The sequence below is a fragment of the Penicillium paradoxum genome, assembly GCF_028828445.1.
Source record: "Penicillium paradoxum strain IBT 22861 chromosome Unknown utg000003l_segment0_segment0, whole genome shotgun sequence".
Taxonomy (NCBI): Eukaryota; Fungi; Ascomycota; class Eurotiomycetes; order Eurotiales; family Aspergillaceae; genus Penicillium; species Penicillium paradoxum.
The window spans coordinates 572,325-597,208 of NW_026643181.1; the positions used below are offsets into that span (position 1 = coordinate 572,325).

General features: G+C 38.8%; 8 protein-coding genes across 8 annotated transcripts; 3 read left to right on the top strand and 5 right to left on the bottom strand.

Moving 5' to 3' along the window:
• Positions 1-377: 377 nt before the first annotated feature.
• N7457_002126 (aminoglycoside phosphotransferase family protein) lies at positions 378-2,134 on the bottom strand (the record flags this gene model as incomplete). The annotated part of the gene is made up of 4 exons (XM_057173172.1): positions 378-1,285; positions 1,335-1,713; positions 1,772-2,067; positions 2,116-2,134. The coding sequence occupies 4 exons, from the start codon at positions 2,132-2,134 to the stop codon at positions 378-380; spliced, it is 1,602 nt and encodes a 533-aa protein (XP_057033323.1).
• A 7,575-nt stretch (positions 2,135-9,709) lies between these two features.
• On the top strand, positions 9,710-10,177 carry N7457_002127 (uncharacterized protein; the record flags this gene model as incomplete). Its single annotated transcript, XM_057173173.1, has 1 exon — positions 9,710-10,177. The coding sequence occupies one exon, from the start codon at positions 9,710-9,712 to the stop codon at positions 10,175-10,177; it is 468 nt and encodes a 155-aa protein (XP_057033324.1).
• A 918-nt stretch (positions 10,178-11,095) lies between these two features.
• On the bottom strand, positions 11,096-11,851 carry N7457_002128 (uncharacterized protein; the record flags this gene model as incomplete). Its single annotated transcript, XM_057173174.1, has 1 exon — positions 11,096-11,851. The coding sequence occupies one exon, from the start codon at positions 11,849-11,851 to the stop codon at positions 11,096-11,098; it is 756 nt and encodes a 251-aa protein (XP_057033325.1).
• A 6-nt stretch (positions 11,852-11,857) lies between these two features.
• Positions 11,858-12,200, bottom strand: N7457_002129 (Aldehyde/histidinol dehydrogenase; the record flags this gene model as incomplete). Its single annotated transcript, XM_057173175.1, has 2 exons — positions 11,858-12,129; positions 12,194-12,200. The coding sequence occupies 2 exons, from the start codon at positions 12,198-12,200 to the stop codon at positions 11,858-11,860; spliced, it is 279 nt and encodes a 92-aa protein (XP_057033326.1).
• Positions 12,201-16,263: 4,063 nt separating this feature from the next.
• N7457_002130 (uncharacterized protein) lies at positions 16,264-17,570 on the bottom strand (the record flags this gene model as incomplete). The annotated part of the gene is made up of 3 exons (XM_057173176.1): positions 16,264-16,474; positions 16,530-16,669; positions 16,983-17,570. The coding sequence occupies 3 exons, from the start codon at positions 17,568-17,570 to the stop codon at positions 16,264-16,266; spliced, it is 939 nt and encodes a 312-aa protein (XP_057033327.1).
• Positions 17,571-18,286: 716 nt separating this feature from the next.
• Positions 18,287-18,614, top strand: N7457_002131 (uncharacterized protein; the record flags this gene model as incomplete). Its single annotated transcript, XM_057173177.1, has 2 exons — positions 18,287-18,434; positions 18,481-18,614. The coding sequence occupies 2 exons, from the start codon at positions 18,287-18,289 to the stop codon at positions 18,612-18,614; spliced, it is 282 nt and encodes a 93-aa protein (XP_057033328.1).
• Positions 18,615-22,413: 3,799 nt separating this feature from the next.
• Positions 22,414-22,701, top strand: N7457_002132 (uncharacterized protein; the record flags this gene model as incomplete). Its single annotated transcript, XM_057173178.1, has 2 exons — positions 22,414-22,551; positions 22,633-22,701. The coding sequence occupies 2 exons, from the start codon at positions 22,414-22,416 to the stop codon at positions 22,699-22,701; spliced, it is 207 nt and encodes a 68-aa protein (XP_057033329.1).
• Positions 22,702-23,156: 455 nt separating this feature from the next.
• N7457_002133 (bZIP transcription factor) lies at positions 23,157-24,789 on the bottom strand (the record flags this gene model as incomplete). The annotated part of the gene is made up of 3 exons (XM_057173179.1): positions 23,157-23,260; positions 23,322-24,462; positions 24,517-24,789. 3 exons carry the CDS (start codon positions 24,787-24,789, stop codon positions 23,157-23,159), a joined length of 1,518 nt encoding a protein of 505 aa, XP_057033330.1.
• Between the last annotated feature and the right edge of the window lie 95 nt (positions 24,790-24,884).

Consider the following 24,884-nt stretch of genomic DNA (forward strand, 5'->3'; position numbering starts at 1 on the left):
GTAAATAATGGGTTGCTATAGAGATCAATATCAGATTGATAGATGAGGTTAACAATCACATGACCTTATCCGACATCCTCCGAAAATGCTGACGTAAAATGGTGCAAATGGGAAAATCGATGGTGCGCAGATCCGGACCCGGGCACTGCCCACCCGCCCGTCCATGGGCGATGTCGCAGTCTATGCGGAAGTCTACTGGGTTCTGCGGAAGTCTATAGGTAATGAAGATCATGTAATTAGAATAACATTAAACACACGGAATAAACTATGTACGTAACTACTGATCCTTAATCCAAATAATGATAATAGATTATTGGTGCTTCCAGGAGGACAGTTAATCAACATTGTCACTCTTAAATAGATCGCCATACTAGAGATTAATCGAACGGCCAAAAGCGCTCGTACTCAGCCTTTTCCTCATCAGTCTCAGCTAATTGCTCCAATATCTGGCCTTTGACTTCGTGGAGCATAGCTTTGCAATTATCATATCGCTCGTGCTCGATGAAACCTTTGTCTGGCCACAAATCCCCCATTCTCTCTTTGACCTCCGCAACAAGCTCAGTCCCTGCCACTGCACCATCGCTATCCAGTTTAATATCCTCGAAATCTTCTTCCGAAAAGTCAAATGGGAATGGGATGTCGCTGTTCACGGCAGGTAAGTCCGCCCACGTGTCCTTCAGATCGACTAGAAGCGATTGGAAATGTGCCTCGCCGTATTCAAACATTCGGTGGGCAAGAAATATCAGGCCGTAGGCTGCCGTCTTTCGAAACTCGACTACTCGATATAGATCTGGGTTTTTGGCATGCATGAGTTTCCGCCATCCAATTAACACGTTTTGGGTGGTATATTCGTGCACAGCCGCAGATCGTTCTTCTGGGGAAATCCCAGAGAGTTTCGGCAGTGGTGCCAGATCGAGAGTCTCAGGCTCAAGGCCACCCCAGTCGAGGAAGGCCGGGTCGGGATTGTGGTTGAAGAGGGGCGAGATGTGGCAAGACTGCCAGTCGATGATGCCCGTAATTCTTTCGGGATTATGCGGGTCTACGAAGACGTTGTCATCGTGCAAATCGTTGTGCCAGAGGCAGGGGCTGGTGATGGCAGTATCTTTTGGGATAAGGGCATCGATGATTTGTCGGTACCATGTTAGAGCAATACTCTTCTTTTCTTTGTCTGGTCTGTAGAGCTTTGGGCCACAAAATAAGGCAATCTGTTTCGGAGGTTTCAAAGACTGGATTGCCTTCGTCTCTCGTGCTCCGACTGCTTGCAGATACTGCGTTAGAGAAGCCCCTGCAAGCTTATCAGCGGCTGCGCGAAAGAGATACGAACAACGACGTACATGGCCCTTTCTCGATGTCCAAAATTGATCGGTCTGCATCAAACCAATCCCGGCCTGTAGCCGGGCCAATAGCAAATTCCGGGTCTCTGATGACCTTGCCATCCTTGACGTAGTAGCTGTCTGCTGGTGGCTGCACGTCTCCTGTATAGTACAAGCTGCCATAATGCGAGAATGAAACGCTCAGCCATTGCTTCTGGAGATGTGTCATGGCAAGAAGCAATTGAAGCTTCTGGGGTAGTTTCAAGGTGCCCCAGACTTGAGACAGCGGAACACCCTCGATTTTATCCATGATGATAAATTCAGCGCCAACAGGATGCGAGCTTGCATGCGAGTTCCATGAGTATACGCGCGGCGTTGGTGTCTCAAGAACTTTTCTGGCCTCCCAAATCAGTCATGTTAGCATGACTCGGTGTGGATGGAGTTCAATTTAAACATACAAAGTCCATAGTGGCCACTTCACTGGCCGTAGTAAAGTGTGGGACGCCAGCATTCGGGTTAGGCACCTTGGCTATGACTTCTCGGCCATCGTCCATGGACATGAGGAATGCTTTGTTGAACATGCCGTCGGGGTACTTCTTGATAGAAATGCATTGAGAGGCGCCGATCGAGTCTGCTGCGACACGTGCGAGCCTATTCATGTCGAATCTGATCTCTCGCTTGCGAAGATTCTCTGCCTCATCTACAATAAAGCGGCCACGCGTGAATTTGAAGAATTCATCGTTGGAATTCCAGTCTGATACGGATTAGAAATGTTGAATTGCGCTCATATGGACGTGCTTACCTGTCTGAGAAGGGCCCATGCTGGTGGGACTGTAGTCGTGGGATAAAGTTGGAGCTTTTGACATTGAGCGGCAGTGTTGCTTTGGGCTTCGTGGTATCCTTTGAAGATAGCACCAAAGACGTGCGGATGGGCGTCGGCACATATTCCAGGAAATGCAATGCCTCTGATGACGCCTACCTTCCAGAAACCATGTAGCACTCGATCACAGGGACATGAAACTGTCGAGGAAATCGAGGGGCAAAAATAAATTCGATTCAGGGAATGCTGCTTTGTTACGCAAACCGAGCGATGACGATCACTCGATAGACGGTCAGCACGTGACCAGATCGAGAGGCTAGGGCATTTTGGGTGCATTTTATTAGTCAGCGACTCTTGTCGGACCTCTGCCTCCTAACAAGCTTGAACGTACCTATGTATTCTCTCCCCGGCTGTCTTACCGCCCCGAGGTGACATCACGGTGCGCATGCCCGGGCGGTTCATGGCAGGTAGCTAACATTGGACGGAGCCTCGCAGCTTTGAAGATCTCAGTCGATACCTTCGCAATCAAATTACTATACCGCCTCCGTCGCAATGGGGTCACTATTCTAGTAGGAAATATGACTTTCTGACTAATATCAAAAATACTACGTGGATAGGATAAACTAAACTTCCGGTATACCGATCTTATACTCCGACACACCCCCTTAGCTAGGCCAGTATGGTTAGACTTCCGCACGCACCGGAATTAGGTCGAATATCCCGACCCGGCACCGGACCTAGGTTAGGTCCGGTGCCAAACCCCCCGACCCGGGCCTACACCGGACCTAACGTTAGGTTCACCGGATAACCTAATAAAAACCTAATTAGACCTAACTTTTATATAATTCTCTATATAAAGTGCCTTACTTATCTAAATTAACCACTATAATTTTTCCTTATTTTAGTTATATTAAGAAAGACTTTAATATTTAGTAGTATAGTAAGTTAAACTTAATAAAATATCCTTATTTATTAGTATTTAAGGTCTAGTAATATATTAATTACTTAATAGAATATAAAATTTCTTATAAAATAATACTATAATTAGTAGGGTTAGAAAACTTATATATTTAAGTAGTAGAAATATATATTTATAATATATAGTTTTAGTGTAGTCTTTCTAATACTAAAGAAATAATTAGAATAATAGTAAATTAGTCTAATTTTATAAATCTTCTTTATTAGAAAGTAGTTTCTAGTAAAAATAAATATTATTAGTACCTAGATATTATTATATTTACTTAATAATCCTTTAATTCTAAAGTATTTAGTTAAGACTAAGTATTTAGGGTAAAAAGTTCTTAAGTGATTTTCTAAATTAATATAGGAATTAGGTTTTTATTAGGTTTTTACTAGGTTTTTACTAGATTTTAATTAGATTTTATATAAGAGCCTACTTACTTTATACTCTATAAGTCTATAAGCTAATTAATATAAAACTAATATTTTAGTCTATTTAATTTATTACCTTTAATCTCTACCTACTATTCTTAATTATAAATTATAATATCTCTCTTTTACTTTCTTTACTATACTTATATTTATATCTTAAAGCTAGTAATCTAATTTTATATTATCCTTTTATAGAGAAGAGGCTAATAATATTTTATATCTATTAGTTTAACTACCTACTCCTTTCTTAATCTATTCTATAATTAATAAAAGCTTTAGATATTTAATTAAACTATCTCTAATTCTATTTTCCCTTTAGTATATTAGTCTAAATTAAAAGAAGGTATTTATCTTTTATAACTAAATAATATATACTAAATAGGTAGATTAGTAGCTATAAACTAATTTTAGTTAGAAAAGTAAATTTAAATAAGACTTAGCTTATAATATAGAGATTTAGTAAAACTACTATTAAGTTATATATAATATAAATAGTATACTAAAGGTTATATATAAATACTATATAAAGGTATTAAAGTATCTTTATTTAACTATACTAGATTATAATATAACTAAAATATATTATTATAGTATATCTATAATATAAAAGTACTTTAAGACCGCTATATATATATATTTTAGAGGTAGAAAGAAATCTAAAATTATAAAGTTCTTTTAAAAAAGGGTATATCTAATATTATATATAAAGTTTAATAATATTAATAGGTTCTAATTCTTTTACTATCTAAAGGGATCCTTTAATATAGAATAGATCTTTCTTATAAGAAGATTAGGAGGAGGATATCTTATAATTTCTTACCTTAAACCGCTTATCTTTTTACTTAATTAAATACCTAACCTTTAAGCGTATAATTACTAAGGCCCGCTTAGCTCTATCTAATCTATTAATTCTATTATCTAATACTATTCGTTATTAGTTAGGGAGTATAGTTAAAAACTAGTATTAATAGATTCTATAGTTATTATTTTCTAGATTAAAGATATTAATTATACTTAACTATTAGATATCTTTTTTTTATAGGTATTTATAGCTATTATTAGTTATTTTATTAATTCTAATTAGGTCTACTATAAGGTACTTCTTAGTTTTAAGCCTTTTTATAGTATATATACTAAAGTAAATCTAAGTACTATTCTACTAGATACTCTACTTAAGTATAACCTTAAGAATAAGATATTTAGTTTAATAATAGATAATACCTTTAATAATAAAACCTTAGTAGACTCTTTTTAGTAGGCTCTCTCTAATAGTATTATTATTATCCGAATTCCCTATCTTATCTATATTATCTAACTAAGCCTAAATTAGCTTCTTAATTATATTAAAGTAACTTTATTAAATAATTTAGCTAAGATAAAGTAAATAAAGAAATAATTAAAGCTAGTCTATATAAATATATAATATTAAAAGTATAATATCTTAATTATCTTAAATAAAGTTCGTTATTTTACTATTTATATTAATATTAGTCTTTAGCGCTAAAAGATATTTTATAGTCTTTAAATAACCTTAGTAAAATTAGTCTTAATTTAAGATATATAAATCTATTAGAACTTAATATTTTTTATATTTTATTAAGTACTATAATTATAGTCTTTCTTTATCTTATTCTACTAAGAATATAACTATAAAGAGCTTCTACTTTATAGTAAAGAATAGTATTAAATTTATTATCTTTTTTATATTACTAAGCTATTCTTTAACTATACTATCTAGCTCTTTAAGACTTAAGATATTATAGTATACTATATTTTTAAGGTCTATAATAAATTATTTTACTATCTTAAAAATTTAATAATCTAACTTTAATATAAGTAGGTTTTATAAAAAAAAGATATACTATAAGTACTTAAAGCTAAGCGTATAAAGCTTAATAAGTATTACTTTTAGACTAATAATATTTAAGGGTATATATATATAATTAGTACTATATTTATACCTATAAATAAGTTTAAATTCTTCTTAATTAGTAACTAGGATTAGAAATAGCGTAATATATATTAAAGATTATTTTAAGAAGCTTTAATTCTATATTAAAAGAAGCTTCTCTCTACTAACTAAAAAGTAAGGAGTTTATAATTTATTATTTATTTAAGTATAAAGCTAAATAAGATATTAGATAAAAGTAAAATACTTCTCTAAATAGTCTTAGATAAAATAACTTAATATCTTAATAATAATAAATCTAAAACCTATTTATATACTAAAAATTTACTTATTTAGATAAATATTATCTATATTAGCTTATTTATATTTTAGAGAGAAAACTATATTTATTTTCTAGTAATTATTATTTTTATTTATAATATACTCTTTTTCTTAGTAACTAATATAAATATTAAATATTTATTTAATACTATTTAAAATATTTATTATTATTACTATAGTAGAATAAAATTCTATACTATTAAAAATCTAATAATATTCCTTTATATAACTAAATTTAATATAGAAGAGTAGGAACTAAGGCTTTTAGAGAAGTTCTTTTCCTAAGAAGAAATTAAAGTTATAAAGAAAGAGAGAGAGAAAAAGCTTAAGGTTATTAAGATTAAACTAATTAGTAATATAGAGGAGTAAGAGGATAGTATCTAAGAGGATAATACCTCTTTAATTAATATCGATATTAATTCTAGGCCTAATTTACTTATACCTTCTAAGGCGACCTAGATCTAGAGCTTAAGAAGAAAGCGGAAAACTTAAGAGGATAATAATTATATATATTCGAATTAGATATTAATTATTAGTATACTATTTATCTATTAGTATTATAATATTAATATTCCTAGACCTACTAAAAAATAATTCTATATAAAAAATAGTTATACTTATTAGGGATTATAAAGTAAATACTTAAATATATAAGGAAAATCTATATAAGTTATAAATCTTATAGTTTAAGGTATTTATATTATTTATAACCTAATTTAGGGCCCTAATAATCTAGCCGGGTCGAAGGCTATAACCCGGACCTAACCCTAGTACGAAGGTATAGCCCTAAAACCTAACCTAAGTTAGGTTAGATCTAGGTTAGGTTAGGTTTTTTCTAGGTTCTATAGAAGTCTAAGTAAAACTACTATTAGGTTATATATAGTATAAATAGTATACTAAAGGTTATATATAAATACTATAGAAAAGTATTAGAGTATCTTTATTTAACTATATTAGGTTATAATATAACTAAAATATATTATTATAGTATATCTATAATATAAAAATACCTTAAGACTACTATATATATATATTTTAGAGATAGAAAGAAATCTAAGATTATAAAGTTCCTTTAAAAAGGGGTATATCTAATATTATATATAAAGTTTAATAGTACTAATAGGTTCTAATTCTTTTACTATCTAGGGAGATCCTTTAATATAGAATAGACCTTTCCTATAAGAAGATTAGAAGAAGGATATCCTATAATTTCTTACCTTAAACCGCTTACCTTTTTACCTAATCGAATATCTAACCTTTAAGCGTATAATTACTAAGACCCGCTTAGCTCTATCTAACCTATTAATTCTATTATCTAATACTATTCGCTATCGATTAGGGAGTATAGTTAAAGACTAATATTAATAGATCCTATAGTTATTACCTTTTAGATCGAAAATATTAATTATACTTAACTATTAGATATCTCTCTTTTTATAGGTATTTATAACTATTATTAGCTATTTTATTAATTCTAATTAGGTCTACTATAAGATACTTCTTAGTTTTAAGCCTCTTTATAGTATATATACTAAAGCGAATCTAAATACTATTCTACTAGATACTCTACTTAAGTATAATTTTAAGAATAGGGTATTTAGTTTAATAATAGATAATACCTCTAATAATAAGACCTTAGTAGACTTTCTTTAATAGGCTCTTTTTAATAGTATTATTATTATCTAAATTTCTTATTTTATCTATATTATCTAACTAAGTCTAAACTAGCTTCTTAATTATATTAAAGTATCTTTATTAAATAATTTAGCTAAAATAAAGTAAATAAAGAAGTAATTAAAGCTAGTTTATATAAATATATAATATTAAAAACGTAATATCTTAGTTACTCTAAATAAGATTCGCTATTTTACTATCTATATTAATATTAGTTTTTAGTGATAAAAGATATTTTATAGTCTTTAGATAATCTTAGTAAAATTAGTTCTAATCTAAGATATATAAATCTATTAGAACTTAATATTTCTTATATTTTATTAAGTACTATAACTATAGTCTTTCTTTATCTTATTCTACTAAAAATATAATTATAAAAAGCTCCTACTTTATAGTAAAGAATAATATTAAGTTTATTATCTTCTTTATATTACTAAGTTATTCTTTAATTATACTACCTAACTCTCTAAGATCTAAGATATTATAGTATATTATATCTTTAAGATCTATAATAAATTATTTTACTATCTTAAAAATTTAATAATCTAACTCTAACGTAAGTAAGTTCTATAGAAAAAAGATATATTATAAGTACTTAAAACTAGATATATAAAGCTTAATAAGTATTACTTCTAGACTAATAATATTTAAAAGTATATATATATAATTAATACTATATTTATACCTATTAATAAATTTAAATTCTTCTTAACTAGTAATTAGGACTAAGAATAATATAATATATATTAAAGATTATTTTAAGAAACTTTAATTCTATATTAAAAGAAGCTTCTCTCTACTAACTAAGAAGTAAAAAGCTTATAGTTTATTATTTATTTAAATATAAAGCTAGATAAGATATTAGATAAAGATAAAATATCTCTTTAAATAGTCTTAGATAAAATAATCTAATATTTTAATAGTAGTAAGTCTAAAATCTACTTATATACCGAAAATTTACTTACCTAGATAGATATTATCTATATTAGTCTATTTATATTCTAAAGAGAAAACTATACTTATTTCTTAGTAATTACTACTTTTATTTATAATATACTTTTTTTTCTAATAACTAATATAGATATTAAATATCTATTTAATACTATTTAGGATATTTATTATTATTACTATAGTAAAATAAAATCCTATACTATTAAAAATCTAATAATATTCCTCTATATAACTAGATTTAATATAAAAAAGTAGAAACTAAAGCTTTTAGAGAAGTTCTTTTCCTAAGAAGAAATTAAGGTTATAAAGAAAGAGAGAGAGAAAAAGCTTAAGATTATTAAGATTAAACTAATTAGTAATATAGAGAAGTAAGAGGATAGTATCTAAGAGGATAATACCCCTTTAATTAATATTAATATTAATTCTAGGCCTAATTTACTAATACTTTCTAAAGCGACCTAGATCTAGAGCTTAGAAAGAAAGCGGAAAACTTAAGAGGATAATAATTATATATATTTAAATTAGATATTAATTATTAGTATACTATTTATCTACTAATATTATAATATTAATATTCCTAGACCTATTAAAAAATAATTCTATATAAAAAATAGTTATACCTATTAGGGATTATAAAGTAAATACTTAAATATATAAGGAAAATCTATATAAGTTGTAAATCCTATAATTTAAGGTATTTATATTATTTATAACCTAACTTAGGGCCCTAATAACCTAGCTAGGTCGAAGGCTATAACCCGGACCTAACCCCGGTGCGAAGGTATGGCCCTAAAACCTAACCTAAGTTAGGTTAGGTCCGGGTTAGGTTGGGTTTTTTCTGGGTTCTGCGGAAGTCTACTCTAGATAATGCTATAGAAGAAGGAGGAAGACTAGGAAGAGATTAGGGAGATAAATAGAGGATGGTTATCTGACCATCTAAACAATAGGGACTTATTTGGGAGATAAATCTTCAAATAAGTTATAGATAGAGACTTACACGGTCGGGATAGCTTCATGGGTAGCAATTGCTGAATAGAGCGACGTAATTGTAGAAATAGCCTCACAGCGGTGAAATATCTTAAAATCTAGCCACGTGGGATTTTTTGCCTATATAAAAGGCTTCATCTCACCTGCCTAGTTTTGAAGGGAGTACCTTTTGAACTTGGGTGTTTGAACTGTTGAGGACCTCGGGAGTCTGTCTGACTCTGTCATAGTAATCCAGGTATTTTAATTTTTGGCTGGCGTAAAACCAGGCAGATTCAGGCAGAACCCCTCATTTTAATTCTATCCGACCCTAAGGTTGGCTGCTATGCCCCTTCAGACCTAACCATGCCGAGCAACGATATCTCCTTCGATACAAATGGCCTCTACATTTTCCTATCAGACATCGGCGAGGTGTCCCAGTATCACTGGGGTTTCTATCTTGCACTCAGTCCAGAACATGGCACTATATTCCACACAATCAACAGCCGTGAAACGGGTGATCGATGGCAATTCCAAACAAAAACAAACACCGGTATCCCATATTCCAAAACCTTGCTTGTTGCTCTCAAAATTGCTATCATGGACCCATGTCTACATGGTCCTCTAGCGGATCGACTTGCAGCTGTCCCTGTCATATCACCTGTTACATGTCGTCTGTGGCTCAAAATAGCGCTGTTCGACTTGGATAATGAAGGATATATCAAGCTTACGAAAGAGGTTGATGATATTGAAATGGAAGGGATTATCTGGGCGGAGCGAAGCAAGATCAACAATCAAAGAATCACGGTTAGCAGTAAGGGCAGTGAGCTATAGTAAGCCATTTGTCGTCTCCCAATTGCTAAGCCTATTCTAATCTTCAAGAACTTCCAAGATCCTGGAGTACAAGCGTGTGATGATATCACCGGAGCGATATGGCAAGTTTCGCCTTGAAAGACTCGTCAAGATCGAGAAGGTACCAGTTATTTTATGTAGCTCTTCTCGCACTTAGTGGGATGCTTTTACTTTTGATTGTCGAGGAGAAACTGTGTTCTAGGTTTGTGTATAGAAGAGTGGACTGTTCTCTCTTTCTTCCCCTTTCCCACGAGTCTTACCGTAGAATACTACCACTTGGTTATATCATTCTATCGTCGCCGTTTATCTTTCGAGAGGCGATAGCCTTTGTTATTGCATTGATCCCTTTGGCGGAATTCTTAAGGAAACTATGTGTATGATCCTGGGGTAAAGGGGGTAAAGTAATGCGACACGACCCGACCCGTCCGTTTCCATCATCCCAAAAGTTTAGTCGCCAGAGATCTATGGACAACACCGATAGTATCTTCGATTTCTCCTTCAACCATAAGTCTCACTCCAGAAAATCTTAGCCAACTACGGAATCCCTCAATCTGTCGTCACCCCAAAAAGGATTATGAGCTCTTGATTCAGATAGTGATCACCAGCCTCAGATCTCAAACTTCAACTCCATGTGCATCTTAGAATAGTGCAAGTATACCTATACGGATGCGGGTGGTGTTTATAATCTAGGCAGAGAAGGAGGGATAGCGATACAGAATGGATTGGTTGACTACTGCCGCTAGATAATGGATCATGAGGAAGATAAGAAGGAAAGATGCAGTGCTGGAGAGACTGGGAGTCATGGTCAAATGATCTCCCAATATATACGTATGGGTATCTTTCAATGCATGGTAGCTCACCGTCTTTTTACAATCAATGTTCCCCCCTTAGGAACATTCCTCATAACGTGGTCCCCATATTTACATTGACAGCCTTAGTTTGACTATATGCCTCTAGGCCCGCCTCACCCAACTCCCGCCTAATACCACTCTGCTTCACACCACCGAAAGGAATACGCGGATCGCAGTCTTGGCTACTATTAATCCACACCATACCAGACTCAATCTCCGCAGCTATGCGGTGTGCGCGCTCCAAGTCGCACGTGAACACAGACGCACCAAGACCGTAAGTAGTATCGTTGGCGCGACGGATAGCTTCTTCCTCATCATGGAAGGGGAAAATCACCACTACCGGACCGAACACTTCTTCACGGGCAATGCGCATAGAGTCGGTCGCATTAATAATGACGGTGGGTTGAATGAAGTACCCGTTCTCGTTCTTCGCATCAGTTGGCTTATGTGCCGCACCTCCAGTGAGAATAATTGCCCCCTCGCTCTTAGCAATCTGGAAGTAGGCGAGGATACGATCATATTGCACGCGTGTCACCTGCGGCCCCTGAAAGACAGACTGATCCCACTGATCACCAATTTTCACTCCCTCCACTGCTGCCTTGTAATCGGCAGTGAATTTCTCCATGATATCGCGGTGGACGAAAATCCGCGATGTAGCAGTGCAGATCTCGCCTTTGTTTGACATGATCCCCACGTGAGACCACTTGATGGCCTGTTCCGTATCCGCATCTGGGAAAACGAGGAGCGGCGATTTACCGCCGATTTCAAGAGTGATATTCTTCAGCGTGCCAGCAGCCCTCTTCATAATCTCTCAGGCAGTCGCTGTGGATCCTGTGAATGCGACCTTATCGACCAAGGGATGCGAAGCGAGCGCGGCACCAGCCTCGCGGCCGTAGCCATTAACGATGTTTACCACACCTGGTGGAAATCCGGCTTCCTTAATCAAAGTACCGAGAACAAGGGCGCTCAAGGGGGTCTGTTCGGCCGGTTTTAGGACCAAATTTCTGAGGTGTCGTGTTGATAGTTTAGCCGAAAGTCTTATCTGCCCATCCACTGTAATAGCGAATTGTTGAAAGAGAACTACTATGGGCACCCAAAATTACTACGGGCACCCAGGGCGCTAAGCCTTTTACGATTTACTTCCCACTGGCCATAATTTGTTCACAGCCTGTCGTATTTAATATGGTACTCCCTTAGTATTTCGGACAGTCCCTGAATCTTATCTGGGCACCCTATCAGTAATGTAGAATCTCGCACGCTATCTACACTACCATACAAAAATGAAGCTATTCGCAGATGCTGATTTGATCGAGTTTTTTTCTACTGAAAAAGGGTTTGGTGCAAAAATGAAGCTATTCCCAGATGCTGATTTGATCAAGTTTTTTTCTACTGAAAAAGGGTTTAGTGCAAAAATGAAGCTATTCGCAGATGCTAATTTGATCGAGTTTTTTTCTACTAAAAAAGGGTTTAGTGTAAAAATGAAGCTATTCCTAGATACTAATTTGATTAAGTTTTTTTCTACTGAAAAAGGGTTTAGTATAAAAATAAAGCTATTCGTAGATGCTAATTTGATCGAGTTTTTTTCTACTAAAAAAGGGTTTAGTGCAAAAATAAAGCTATTCCTAGATACTGATTTAATCGAGTTTTTTCCTACCGAGAAAGGGGTTTAGGGAGATAGGGTTTAATCGGTTACGTGATCGTAAAATAGAGGCTATTTATTAAAGATAGTACTAATCGAGTTTTCTCACTATAGTTGAGATAGTATAGCTATTAACGCTAGTTTCCTACTATCCTATATAGCAAAACTTTTATCTTTAATAAGTTATTTCGACTAATTTTAGTTATATTTCTAATATATAAACTAAATATTAATATTATTAAGGGCCCCCTCTTCTACGTCTACGTCTACGTCTACGTCCCCTTCCCCGCCTAGTTATAATACTACTAACTACGATCTAATTATTAGACTCCGTTATCTCCCCCTATATAGTCTAATTATTATTATACCTCCTACTAGCTATCCTTTACCGACCCGACCGACGAATAGCTACCTCCTCGTCCCTTTATATAATCTCGAATCGTGATAGCTTATAACGGGTTAAGCTCTTAAAGCGTTAAGATACTCGCGATAATAAGATTGTCTACTAGGATAACTACTAAGATAACTACTAAGATGACTACTAAGATAACTACTAAGATAACTATTAAGATAACTATTAAGATAACTACAGTAGGCGACTACGCCCTCGTATAATATAAGGGTTTACTATACGGAGTTCTATTACCCGGGGGTAATTAATTATATTAGTATACGCTAGGTCTCGCTAGATCTAGTAGTAAAGGTGAAAGTCGGCCTAGGTAAGGCTCTTACCCCTTATCTAGGCCTTATTAATACGGTAAATATATAGATACCCCCGTATTAGTGTTATAATACCTAAGTATAGTAGTGGGATCGGAGGTTTCTCGTTATAGGATAGTAGATAGTAATTAAATACTAATCGTACCTTTTTAATTATATAGTAAGTAACTAGCGTCTTAACTCCTATAAATAGAGGGCTATCGTTAATCTCCCGACTAGCTCTCTATAAGACGAGCTCCTATTAGATCTTAATACCGAGACGCTTAGTTATATTTCCGAATTAGGTATAAAGAGCGAAGAGCTCCTTCGTACCCGATTATATATTGAGTTTAAGGTAACGATAGGTAGATTCTACGCGGGATATAGAGCTTTTATTAAGATAGAGAAACCTACTAGTATAGTATCGTAAAAAATAGGGACCGTAACCGCGGATCTATTCTTTATTAATATATACTAGTAGACCTAGATAGTGCTAATACTTATCCTTAAAGGTAGCCTACCGAGTCTCTATATTATTAACTATATACGCGAAGATAATAAAATGCTAGTCCTTTTTTATTATTTCCTAGTATATAGTGATTATATATATAATATTATTAACTATAAGGCGTATTTAGGTATCGTCTTCGGCGATATTATTAAGGATATAACGACGGATAAAGGGCCTAACGTATAACTCGACGTTATAAGTGATATACTAGAGGTATAGGATAGTATTAGTTATAGGAAAAACCTAGTAAAATAGCTAGTAGTTAGTATATAAACTATATAATAGTTAAGATACTAATATTTTTAACTATATTTCGTAAAGCTTACTCCTTATCTATTAAGATAGTATATAGGCTAAAATAAGAGGTAGTAGCTAGAGTGGTATCCTTAAAGTTATATATTAATATAAAGCTAGATAGATAGCTATTTTCGAGTATACTTTATAGAATATAGGGTATTAGGGGACTAGCTACTAAAGACTCTAACTCTAGGGGATTAGCTATAGTAGTACGGATAAGTATTAGTATACTCGTACTACTACTAATAGCTATATAGATATCCCGTAGCTAGCTAAGTGCCCGATTATAAGTAGCTTCCTTCTTACTACTTAAAAAAGTATAGGTAATATAGAAGGTCTTCCTAATAGAAGATACTCCTACGATATTTAGTAGGGGTATCTTCTATTTATTAGTCTTATATATATAGTCTATTTATAAAATATATAGATAGATACGTAGAAGCTAGAGACTAATTTTATAGACTAAAAAAAGGGAAGTAAAGGAGTTATTAACGGTATTTACCTTATACCTAATAATCTAAGTACTATCCCTTAGGAGATCTATAAGAAGGGCCTATATCGGGGTACGTCTAGCGAGCTATTTTCGCGTTATACTAGCCCTAATATTATTAATATTACGGGTGCGTAGATATAAAGTACGCCTCTCGGCCTCGGCCTACCCCCGAACACTACTTATAATATAACGGGTAAAGATACTATCGGTAATCTAGGTTATAATAGTAGGTAGGACTCGCCTTCGCTTACGCCTTCGGGGGATAATTATAGTTAACTTATTAACTATACTATGATTATAGTAGGAAGTAATAATTTTAACCTACTAGATACCGCCGGTAGTAAGTCGAAGGTTACCTTTAAAGGGGTAGGAAGTTATATAACGAACTCGCCTTCGCTATCTATTTAGGGGGGCCCGATTAGTCCGATAACCCTAACTACGGCTATATTAGAATCGTATCTTATTAGGTGCGCTACGCTAGGTGACGATTAGGAAGCCTAGCGGGAGGGACTATAAGTTAAGGATATCTAACGCTTTAGCTTTTACGGCTTAGATACTAATAGAGGTAGTATTCGTAATTATTTAGAAAGGGGGTATAGTATCGGGAAGGTTAGGGGGTTAGGGGTCTATAGTGTCTAGTCTATCTATATCTATTAGATATAAGTAAAAATTTGCGAAGCTATACGTACTAGGGCTTATAGTTTAGGAGGTAGGCTAAGCTAGGGTAAGAAAACTCGATTAGCACTATCTTTAAAAAACAGCCTCTATTTTGCGATCACGTGACCGATCAAACCCTATATCACTAAACCCTCTTTTTTAGTAGGAAAAAACTCCATTTTTGCACTGGAACTTGATCAAATCAGCATCTGGGAATAGCCTCATTTTTGCACTAAACCCTTTTTCAGTAGAAAAAAACTCGATTAAATTAGCATCTGCGAATAGCCTCATTTTTGCACCAAACCCTTTTTCAGTAGAAAAAAACTCGATCAAATCAGCATCTGCGAATAGCCTTATTTTTGCACTAAACCCTTTTTCAGTAGAAAAAAACTCGATCAAATCAGCATCTGCGAATAGCCTCATTTTTGCACCAAACCCTTTTTCAGTAGAAAAAAACTCGATCAAATCAGCATCTGCGAATAGCCTTATTTTTGCACTAAACCCTTTTTCAGTAGAAAAAAACTCGATCAAATCAGCATCTGCGAATAGCCTCATTTTTGCACCAAACCCTTTTTCAGTAGAAAAAAACTTGATCAAATCAGTATCTGCGAATAGCCTCATTTTTGTATGGTAGTGTAGATAGCGTGCGAGATTCTATGTTCGCGATAGCGTGCCCAGATAAGATTCGGGGACTGTCCGAAATACTAAGGGAGTACCATATTAAATACGACAGGCTGTGAACAAATTATGGCCAGTGGGAAGTAAATCGTAAAAGGCTTAGCGCCCTGGGTGCCCGTAGTAATTTTGGGTGCCCATAGTAGTTCTCTGTTGAAATTGCCTCGGTGAGATCCTCGTCAAAGGCTACATGGTAGAGTTTTCCTGTTCTGTATTAGCAAACTATCTCACTTAATCCTCTAAATTTCAAAACATGCCATTGTCCCATGCTTCGATAGAAGCGAACAGAGCTCTGTTTTCCTCCATGAGATCGGCGAGCCGAGCCATGAGCTGGCCCCGCTCTGTAGCGGGCAGCTTCTTCCACGACGGGTGGATGAGCGCCGCTCTAGCAGCCTTCACGGCTCGGTCGACATCGTCGGTGCTGGCTGCTTGGACTGTGGCAATTGGTTTGTCTGTACTGTGAGATAAAATCAGTGGACTGTGTGTAGCAAATGTTACCAATAATGACATACGCAGGATCCAGCGAAGTGATGGTCTGACCTCCTGTGGCGGATACAACCTCGTTGTTGATGAAAAGACCTGTGGGCTGCTTGTAGCTGTGCCCGTTGGGAGTGACGATATCAACAAATAAGTCCATTGTTTCTTTATGTGTCTAAAGATTGAAAGATCTGAACTCGATCTGAAGGCTCGTGGGGCATGATATACTGATAAATGTTCCGGGATCTCCATTCTCCAATGAGATTAATCCCATTCAGGCAAGTCCTTCCGAATCGAGAAGGTCATTCCTTCCTAGGTAGGGTAACGTACCTTCCACCAATACAATCAATACTAAATTGCAAATCATAGTTCCGGCAAAAGCGACTATGGAGAGGTATATAATAGGGCTTGAGATTACCGTGAGCAAAAACAATGCAATGTGGCATTTCCCCCATACGTTCGGCGATAGTAAGTGTGCTTTTATATACCGTCTCGGAAAGGAAGCTACCCGACCATGAGGGCCGGATAAGATATTCGTTGAACTCCTCTTCAGACTCAAATGGGCCAGCAAAATGACTAGGAACTTGAGCGCTCCTAATGGCAGTACCCACTAAAGAGCAGATTCTGTTCCCATCCCATGGATTTTGCCATCCACGCATAATCTCTAAGTAGTCGTTCAGCTCCTGCAGAACTGAGAACTTGTCCTCGCTGAGTGTCTCATCCACCTGGCCTAATTCTTCGCCGGGTATGCGAGTGATCAAAATTGAGACTGGTGCATGCGGTGTATCAGGATGCTCCCCGTAGCAGATAACTCGTGGAACTGGCAAACCGGCTTCTCTGGCGACCTCCATAGCTAGGACTTCTTCTAGTCGAGTGCCATCGGACCATTTTAAAATCAGCCCAAAGAGAAGCTGAGCGATTTGTTGTAGGTAGTCATGTACAATGCCCCAGAATCGACGTAGATAAGGGTGAGCTAATCGGGGCGTTGGGGGCATTCGTTCATTCGAGGTTAGTCGAATACTATTCTTCCATGTGAAATCTGGGAAGAAATAGTGTGCTACGAGGCGAAGGCTCATCGCGAATTGTAATATGTAAGCTAACTCGGCAGTTGTCTAAAGATTATACATCGGAAAGTCGGTGCAAAGTTAGACCAAAACAGAACTTCTAGAGAGCGTTGCATCAACAAAAATTCTTCTTCATATTCACTACTAGCGCTATTACTTCTACTAGTATCTTCCTCTAACAGCTTTATAAAAAAGATGGGGCTAGAGATACCAGTGAATTAGACTTCCTCTTCCTTTTCAGCAACACCATCCCAGGTGGAGTCGTCGTCATCCTCATCATCGATGTCCTCTGATGTAGCGTGGTTATCTCCTCTCTTCTCAAGGTTTCCTTCCAGGTCGTTGTCATCTTCATCATCAATATCTTCAGAGGTAGCGTGAGCGTCGTCTCTCTTCTCAAGGCTGTCTTCCGAATCATCATCATCATCAGCGATGTCCTCCGAGGTAGCATGCATATCTCCCCTCTTCTCAAGGTTGCCCTCCGAGTCTTCGTCATCATCCTCATCAACGATTTCCTCTGATGTAGCGTGATAATCTCGTCTCTTCTCAAGGTTTCCTTCCAAGTCGTTGTCGTCTTCATCATCGATATCCTCCGAGGTAGCGTGGGCGTCACCTCGCTTCTCAAAGCTATCCTCCATGTCTTCGTTATCCCCATCATCAATGTCTTCGGAGCTAGCATGGTTGTCTCTCCTCTTTTCAAGGTTGCCCTCTGAGGCGTCGTCGTCATCATCATGCTGACCCGCAGTGTCCTCGGAGGTGGCATGGACATTATCTTCCAAGGCAACATCGGCGTCGTATTCCCCCTCAGCAATGCCCTTCCAGGTAACATCGGCGTCATCTCTCTTATCGACGCTTCTCTCCCAGCCTGCACCGACATCGGTTCGTCTCTCAGTCAATTCTTTATGATGACGCCTTGTCAGCTTAGACCATAATGACACTTCACGACAACTCACCATTGACTACATCCGGTACCAATGGCAGAGCATTGACCATGCCGATGAGCATGATAGCGCTAAACAGAACACTCTGGGGCTTCATTTTGATGCTCTGGGTGCTTGATATCCTTGGATATAGGAAATATATAGATCAGTGTGAATGATTTTGCGGAGGTTTCAAAGTAAATGTAGTTTTGAGTTGATGAACAGAACTTTCCGGGGATCTGTGGTCGTTTAAATATCTCTCTTGACGAGGTCCGAACCCTTCCTAGACCTAGAGGGGCCCCGAATCACTCAGCTTGTGACATCGTATTGACCGAATATCCCAATTTCGAAATGAAGAGCATCTGTCAACGTGTCTTGCAATCGATATGGCATTATTCTCACCCGAAGGATGTCCATTACGAGGGTTGCTATCGTGTTGACCAGCCATGCCAAGGCTACAGACTCGTAAATGCGAGGGCCCGTTCTTGGTGTGCTATTTTTTGCATCTTTGTGGGGTTGAAGTTGTAGGATATGACACATTACTGGTGATGAGAATGAACATCGGTTATTTTAAGGATCCTCAATGAATGCAGGTCATTCTTCACGAACACGAGTGGTGTGCCTCGTTTAACCCGACAGCCCAATGTAAGCGGTTCAAACTCGGGGTTTTGTTCAACTTGCGCCACAAATCGGATAGTCTGTTGTTGTGCAAATTCGTTCCTGAAGACACCTATCCTGAACTGCTAACTTTGTTTTTATTATCAGGTAGGTATGCCATCATTCTCAGCCCTCGTGGTTAGAGATGTATGTCCCGAGGTCTTTAGATTCAGTGTATTGTATTTTGCGTTCAAAAACTGATTGCAAGACCGGACTCTCATCAACATGCAACATATTCTAAACACACAAGTTTGCTTCAATGTACTTTTCTTGCGAGAGATCCCCATTGGCAAAGGACACAAAATATTCATTCCTCTCACCGCTGACCCCCCTGCCGCTGTTGCAATGAGAATCCTTCAATACGAAAGGGTTCTCGTATAGCCTCGTAACGAATAAAAATCCACGAATTTATCCAAAAATAGGATAAGGAATAGATAATTTTGGACATGTTACCCAAATGTGAGATGCAATTTGCCCATCTTGTCTATGGTAGAAGAATTCATCATCTCATCTTTCATCTCTTCTGTCTTCTGTCAAAATCCCGTTATAACCATTGCTTAATTCTCCGAAATACGAGACCTTTCAACTTGATAATTAGCAGGAGGAGTAGAAATACGATCGCGAAGGTCGCTCGGGACTGCACTGGGCTGTTTTGCACAGAAGACTCGGGATACTCCAGCATCTACTCGACCATCGCACCAAGTACGAACACAGCTGAGATCTTGATGCATATGACAGTGCTGGCTGGACCCCATTACACATGTCTGTAGATAGATCCTTGGAGGCTGGAGCGTTGATGCTCCTCCAGAAAGGCGCGAACGTTAATAGCAAAGCACATAAATGTCCATATATGGGCAATGGCCGCTGATGGATCGTCAGCGATAACGTGGGCGATAACATGGGATGCGGGCCAGTGTTATAGGGCTTGGCTCATAGACTGATAGATTGAAATGGTTAGGCTTATAACTATGGGGGGTTTTTTTTCCTCGCGTAGATCATCAATAGATCTGTCTGTAACTGAATCCTGCAATCCAAGTAAACATCTGTCATATTGCTACCTTCGTGCCCGACAGACCTCACTATTACATCTACCTTCGAACTTGGGATACCTTTTAAATTCGCCCCTGGGCTATTTGAAGAGGACGATAGGATTAAATGGCTCAGGTGCGAGAATGCCAAATTCAAGCGAGAGGAACTTAGCTCTTTCGCTTTAATAACTCAGCACACCAATTAGGTTTGCGACGAGAATGCCATGACAGATGACAACCTTAGACCCTTGGAAGGTTTCATGCGTTGCTTTTAAATGGGTTTGTAATAAAACGACAAATGAGTTATGCTCGTTCTACGGAGCACTCCGTACGGAGTGTAGGGGTGATACCTAGACAGGCTAGGCTGCCAGTGTCTACATAGCACATACATAAAATACATAACAAATACATAAACTTTTCCATATATAGATGGTTCAGGAACTTCTTGTTTTTCAATATAAGCATCAGATCAGATGACATTTTCCCGGGCACACAGTGTCGTCATCATACGATTACCTGCTCAATACAAGATTACAGCCGGTCTTGTTGCCAAGAGCTTGGCAAACCCCACCTTCAGGGCTGAAGGGGCTAACCCACATGTCAATTGAGGCTGCCGATTTGAAGAGATTCTGTGATCGAGTCCGAGAGATGAAGTGCCGAACCCATAGGGCCTAATGACATAGAAACAGGGCAAAGCTCTTCAATAGATGGGCCGATATCATGAGAGTCAATAGAAGGGAAAAGAGAACCCGAACGTTTGATTGATGGTCGCGGGAAAGTGACTTTCTGAGCTTTGCGGTAGTTCTCTCTGGTAGGATATATGCCAGAGGAAATAGCAGTTTCCAGCACGTCACATATGTTGTAGGTTTTGGAACTACCTAGCCTCTGGTGGTACAAGAAATCCACCTTTCATGCGAAACGCGCCGATGTCTTGTCTTCAATTAAACACGATGATCTTGTTGCAGTAAAACTCGGAAGGGTAAGGGGAATTCAAAATTCTGGAAGCAAACTGCAAGGTAAGGTTTGTCGGAAATCAGACCGAGGCATAACGCTGTACTCCGTACCTGAAAGTTCATATACGGAGTCTTCATCATTCTTGGTCCCCCATAAAATAGAGACACTTTGAGAAAGTAATTCTTTATCCCAGTGATATTGAATTCCCTCACTAATTGCTTGTGAAGTGAGTGGCGATATTCCAGTTCCTCTCCTCCGGGTTTGAATGTCCGTCGTATGGTAGAATCCTGTCACAAATACTGGAAATTTCGGCTAAGGCATCCTTAGAGGCGCCGCAACCAGCGAGCCGTGGTCTGTATTTAGGCGTTACCATTTGCGGGTGCCCTTGAGTGTTAGTGATTAAAGGTAGATCGCGGGTGAACCCGACAAGGAATCGAGGACGCCATGAGCTGAATGCGCAGCTGCAGCATAAATTGATTTCTGAGAAGGAATCAACAGTATATTATAATCTGGTCTGTACTTTCGAAGATGCAAAATCCTTCCTTGGTACCAGGATCATTTCTTGAAATCTCTCCCATCGAGTCCGGCAAAAGATCTTCATGGTGATCAATGCGCCCGCTGGAGATGGAAGTTAAGGGAATATGGAGGATTTATAAGCAGACACATGCTGCTTCTTGAACACGGGCAAGCCCAGCTGGATCACGGACATGTTGATTCAGGCATGGTGAGATGATGGAGGTTTCCAGGAAGCTATGAAGATGGGGATGCTGATTGGCTATGTGAGGGTCCTGTGAAGGAACTGGAAGGCGGTGCGATGGGCGCCTTCCAAGGCACCAAGGCATCCTCTCCGGTTAAAACTTGAGTGTCATATTTACGGACTCGAGAGAGCCATGGTTCTAGAAACAAATATAGAACGGACCCATTTAAAGAATCGATCGTACTGGACATATCCCCGATTTGTAGCCAGGTCCATACCTAAATCCACAGCAAAGCCTCACGGTGATGTGGTCCCCAGCCCCAGTCACCAGGCAGCATCATTGTCCACATAGTTAGGCCCTCTACTCCGATGGGGCAGAGTGGAATGCGTACGGTGTATGTAATTTGGTGTAAACCGGTGGGCGCTAACTGTTTCGATATTTCAAGCCGATCCCTACACATTTTTGAGAAAGTACATATACTGGCGTTTCCCTCGGTTTCTCCCATTTCCTTTGTCCACTTCTGTATTCGGCCCTCGTTCCATACATCTACTATCCTCTCTCCTACCCCCTCTACTACCTGTATATCTTATACTGTATCACCATGTTCAACTTCAACTTCTTCAAGTCCACTCCGGCCGAAGCCGCCACCGAAAACACCTGGAACGCCAACACCGTCACCATGCAGCCCACTAGCCCCGCTGCCCCTTCAAGCAACCAGAACGTCATCACTGAGCAGCCGGTATGTTGACGAGGATTCTATCGCATGGCGACCAGAAAATGGCCCTATGTTTCCAAAACACCAAATTAATCTCGTTTCTAGTCCTCCCAAGAACAAATGCAGTTGCGCGGTGGTGGTGGCGGCGGTATCTGCTGCGGAATGTACGTGTGACTCTCTATCTCCTCGCTTATTCGCAAATCACATTTGGTCATGCGCAAAAGCCCAATCTATGAACACAAAGCAGAAACTAATTTCGCCCAGTTGCGCCGGTATCGCCTGTTTCGAGTGCTGTGATATTTGCTGCTAGACGATCGGGCTTTGAACGGGATGTGGCCGATGCGTACATGTGAGGACAGCCCCCTCAGCCTGACGAGAGTGAACGATAATCTACCACGTCCGTGTTGGCGTTGATGTCCTTGATGAATACCGTCTTTGTTTTCATGTGCTGTACTCGATGTTTCTATGTTTATACCCCAGAACAATGGCAGTGATGGAGTTCCATTTTTCAAATTCTTGGGTTCAACTTGACTCGCTGTGATATGAGTGGATGTCATTCGAGTCGTGGTTCGTAAAGTGGTCCTTATATGGATGAATTATTTATCTATAGGCCTTTCCATGGGGCCCCGCTAGACAAAGGGGCGACGGGAGATGGCTGCTCGTAATGCGGCGTCGACATCCCAAACCCGGAATCCTGGTGCGCGGCCTAGAATTCTGAGGTTTGCTAAGAGGACTATCTTTCGTTAGTGATATTGAACAAGGTACAACCAACACACAAAACAGCAGCCACTCACGATCAAAGAAACACTCAACGTCCAGGGTATAGCAATCCGAGGTCGGCGAATCCAGTTCCATCCTTTCCATGGCAGTGACAGGAGTTGCTCCATCGGGCGAAGCATATAAACTCGAAACAGTCGATCGATCCGGCGATGATCCATACAAAGAACCCACCAAAGACTCTGGAACCCCGAGTCTCAGCGACGAGCCTTCAAGCACAAGACCACGATGCTGCAGATACCCCTGCACATCATTACAATCAAACCACTCGCCATCAAGATCAAGCGCGCGGATCCTCTCTTCCTCACTCATCTGCGCCTGCGCATAATCCACCAACCCATCTACAGTAAGAATCGGAGGCTCACGGTCCCCACTCCAATCCTCATCCCAGTCCTGAATCCCGCCCCGCTGGATAATCCGCACCATTCGCCGTAGAATCTTTTTTGGTCTACGGGTGTTTGGCGGATAGATGGGGAGCCCGTCTGCGGTTAAGCGAGGGAAGTGCTTTCCCGCGCCGCCGAGAGTGTAGAAGGGGATTTTCTGGAATTCTAGATTGCTTCCGATTTCGGATTGCAGAACGCGCCGGAAATGGCGTCTAATGCCGGACATATCGTGGATGCAGGGGACCAGCCCGAAAACGCGACCGAGTTGGGCGGGCTCGGTGTGCGGGTCTGTTAGCCAGCGGTAGGTGTGCTCGAGACAGAACCTCTGGAGGCGGCGAGAGAGACTAGATTCTTGATGGCTATATGTGTAGATTGTTGTTGTGGGGAGGATGCGGTTTATTAGTGGAGAGGGGGATCGGGCGCGGTTTGATACTCGGTGTGAAGAGAGCTCATGGCGCTTCTGGCGTGCTGTGTGTCGAGTTTGTGAGACTTGATACCCGAATGTATCATGTGGCAGAGTATTAGTCTGCTCGGGTTGGAGGTCACTCTCATCAGTGATTCGAGTCTTGTCTATCTCGGCGAGGATGAGTTCTCGTGTGCGAGCGAGATGGTCGACGCTTAGGAGGTCTGCATTTCGATGAGTAGCCCCTAGCAGGTCTGATATGTTCTCTAGGGTCTGCTCTAGCACATCAACACGAGATTTGAGTTTCTGGATGGTGACCTCCTTTTTGAGACGATAAGTACGTTGTGCCCGTCGGATCTGGAGACGGCGTTCCTGTGGAACTGGTCATCAATGTGTTCTATCGCAAGTGGATCTCTCAGGATCTACCTCAATCGCAGTAGCGTCTTTAGCTCTTTCCAATCTCGGCCGGCCTCTTTTTCGCACGGGACGATCCGGAGCAACCGAGTCCCTGAGCCCAGGCATTAAGTCGGGGTTCCCCGGTGCTTTAGATACTGCATGTCTCGTTCGGGATCTCAGGCAACGTTCTTGTTCATCTTTGGCCTCAGGACTCAATCCTGTGGGCAATGAGGTGTCTATCGATGTTTCTGGCTTGTCCTGCCCTTCTGATGACAGTTCCAGGTAGGATCGTGATGACAACATGTCCACTAACATCGGGGATTCTCCGGGTCCCTGCATCTGGATGCAATTCTTGCGAACTGAGAAAGTGTGATATATTGCTACACTTCTCCAGATAA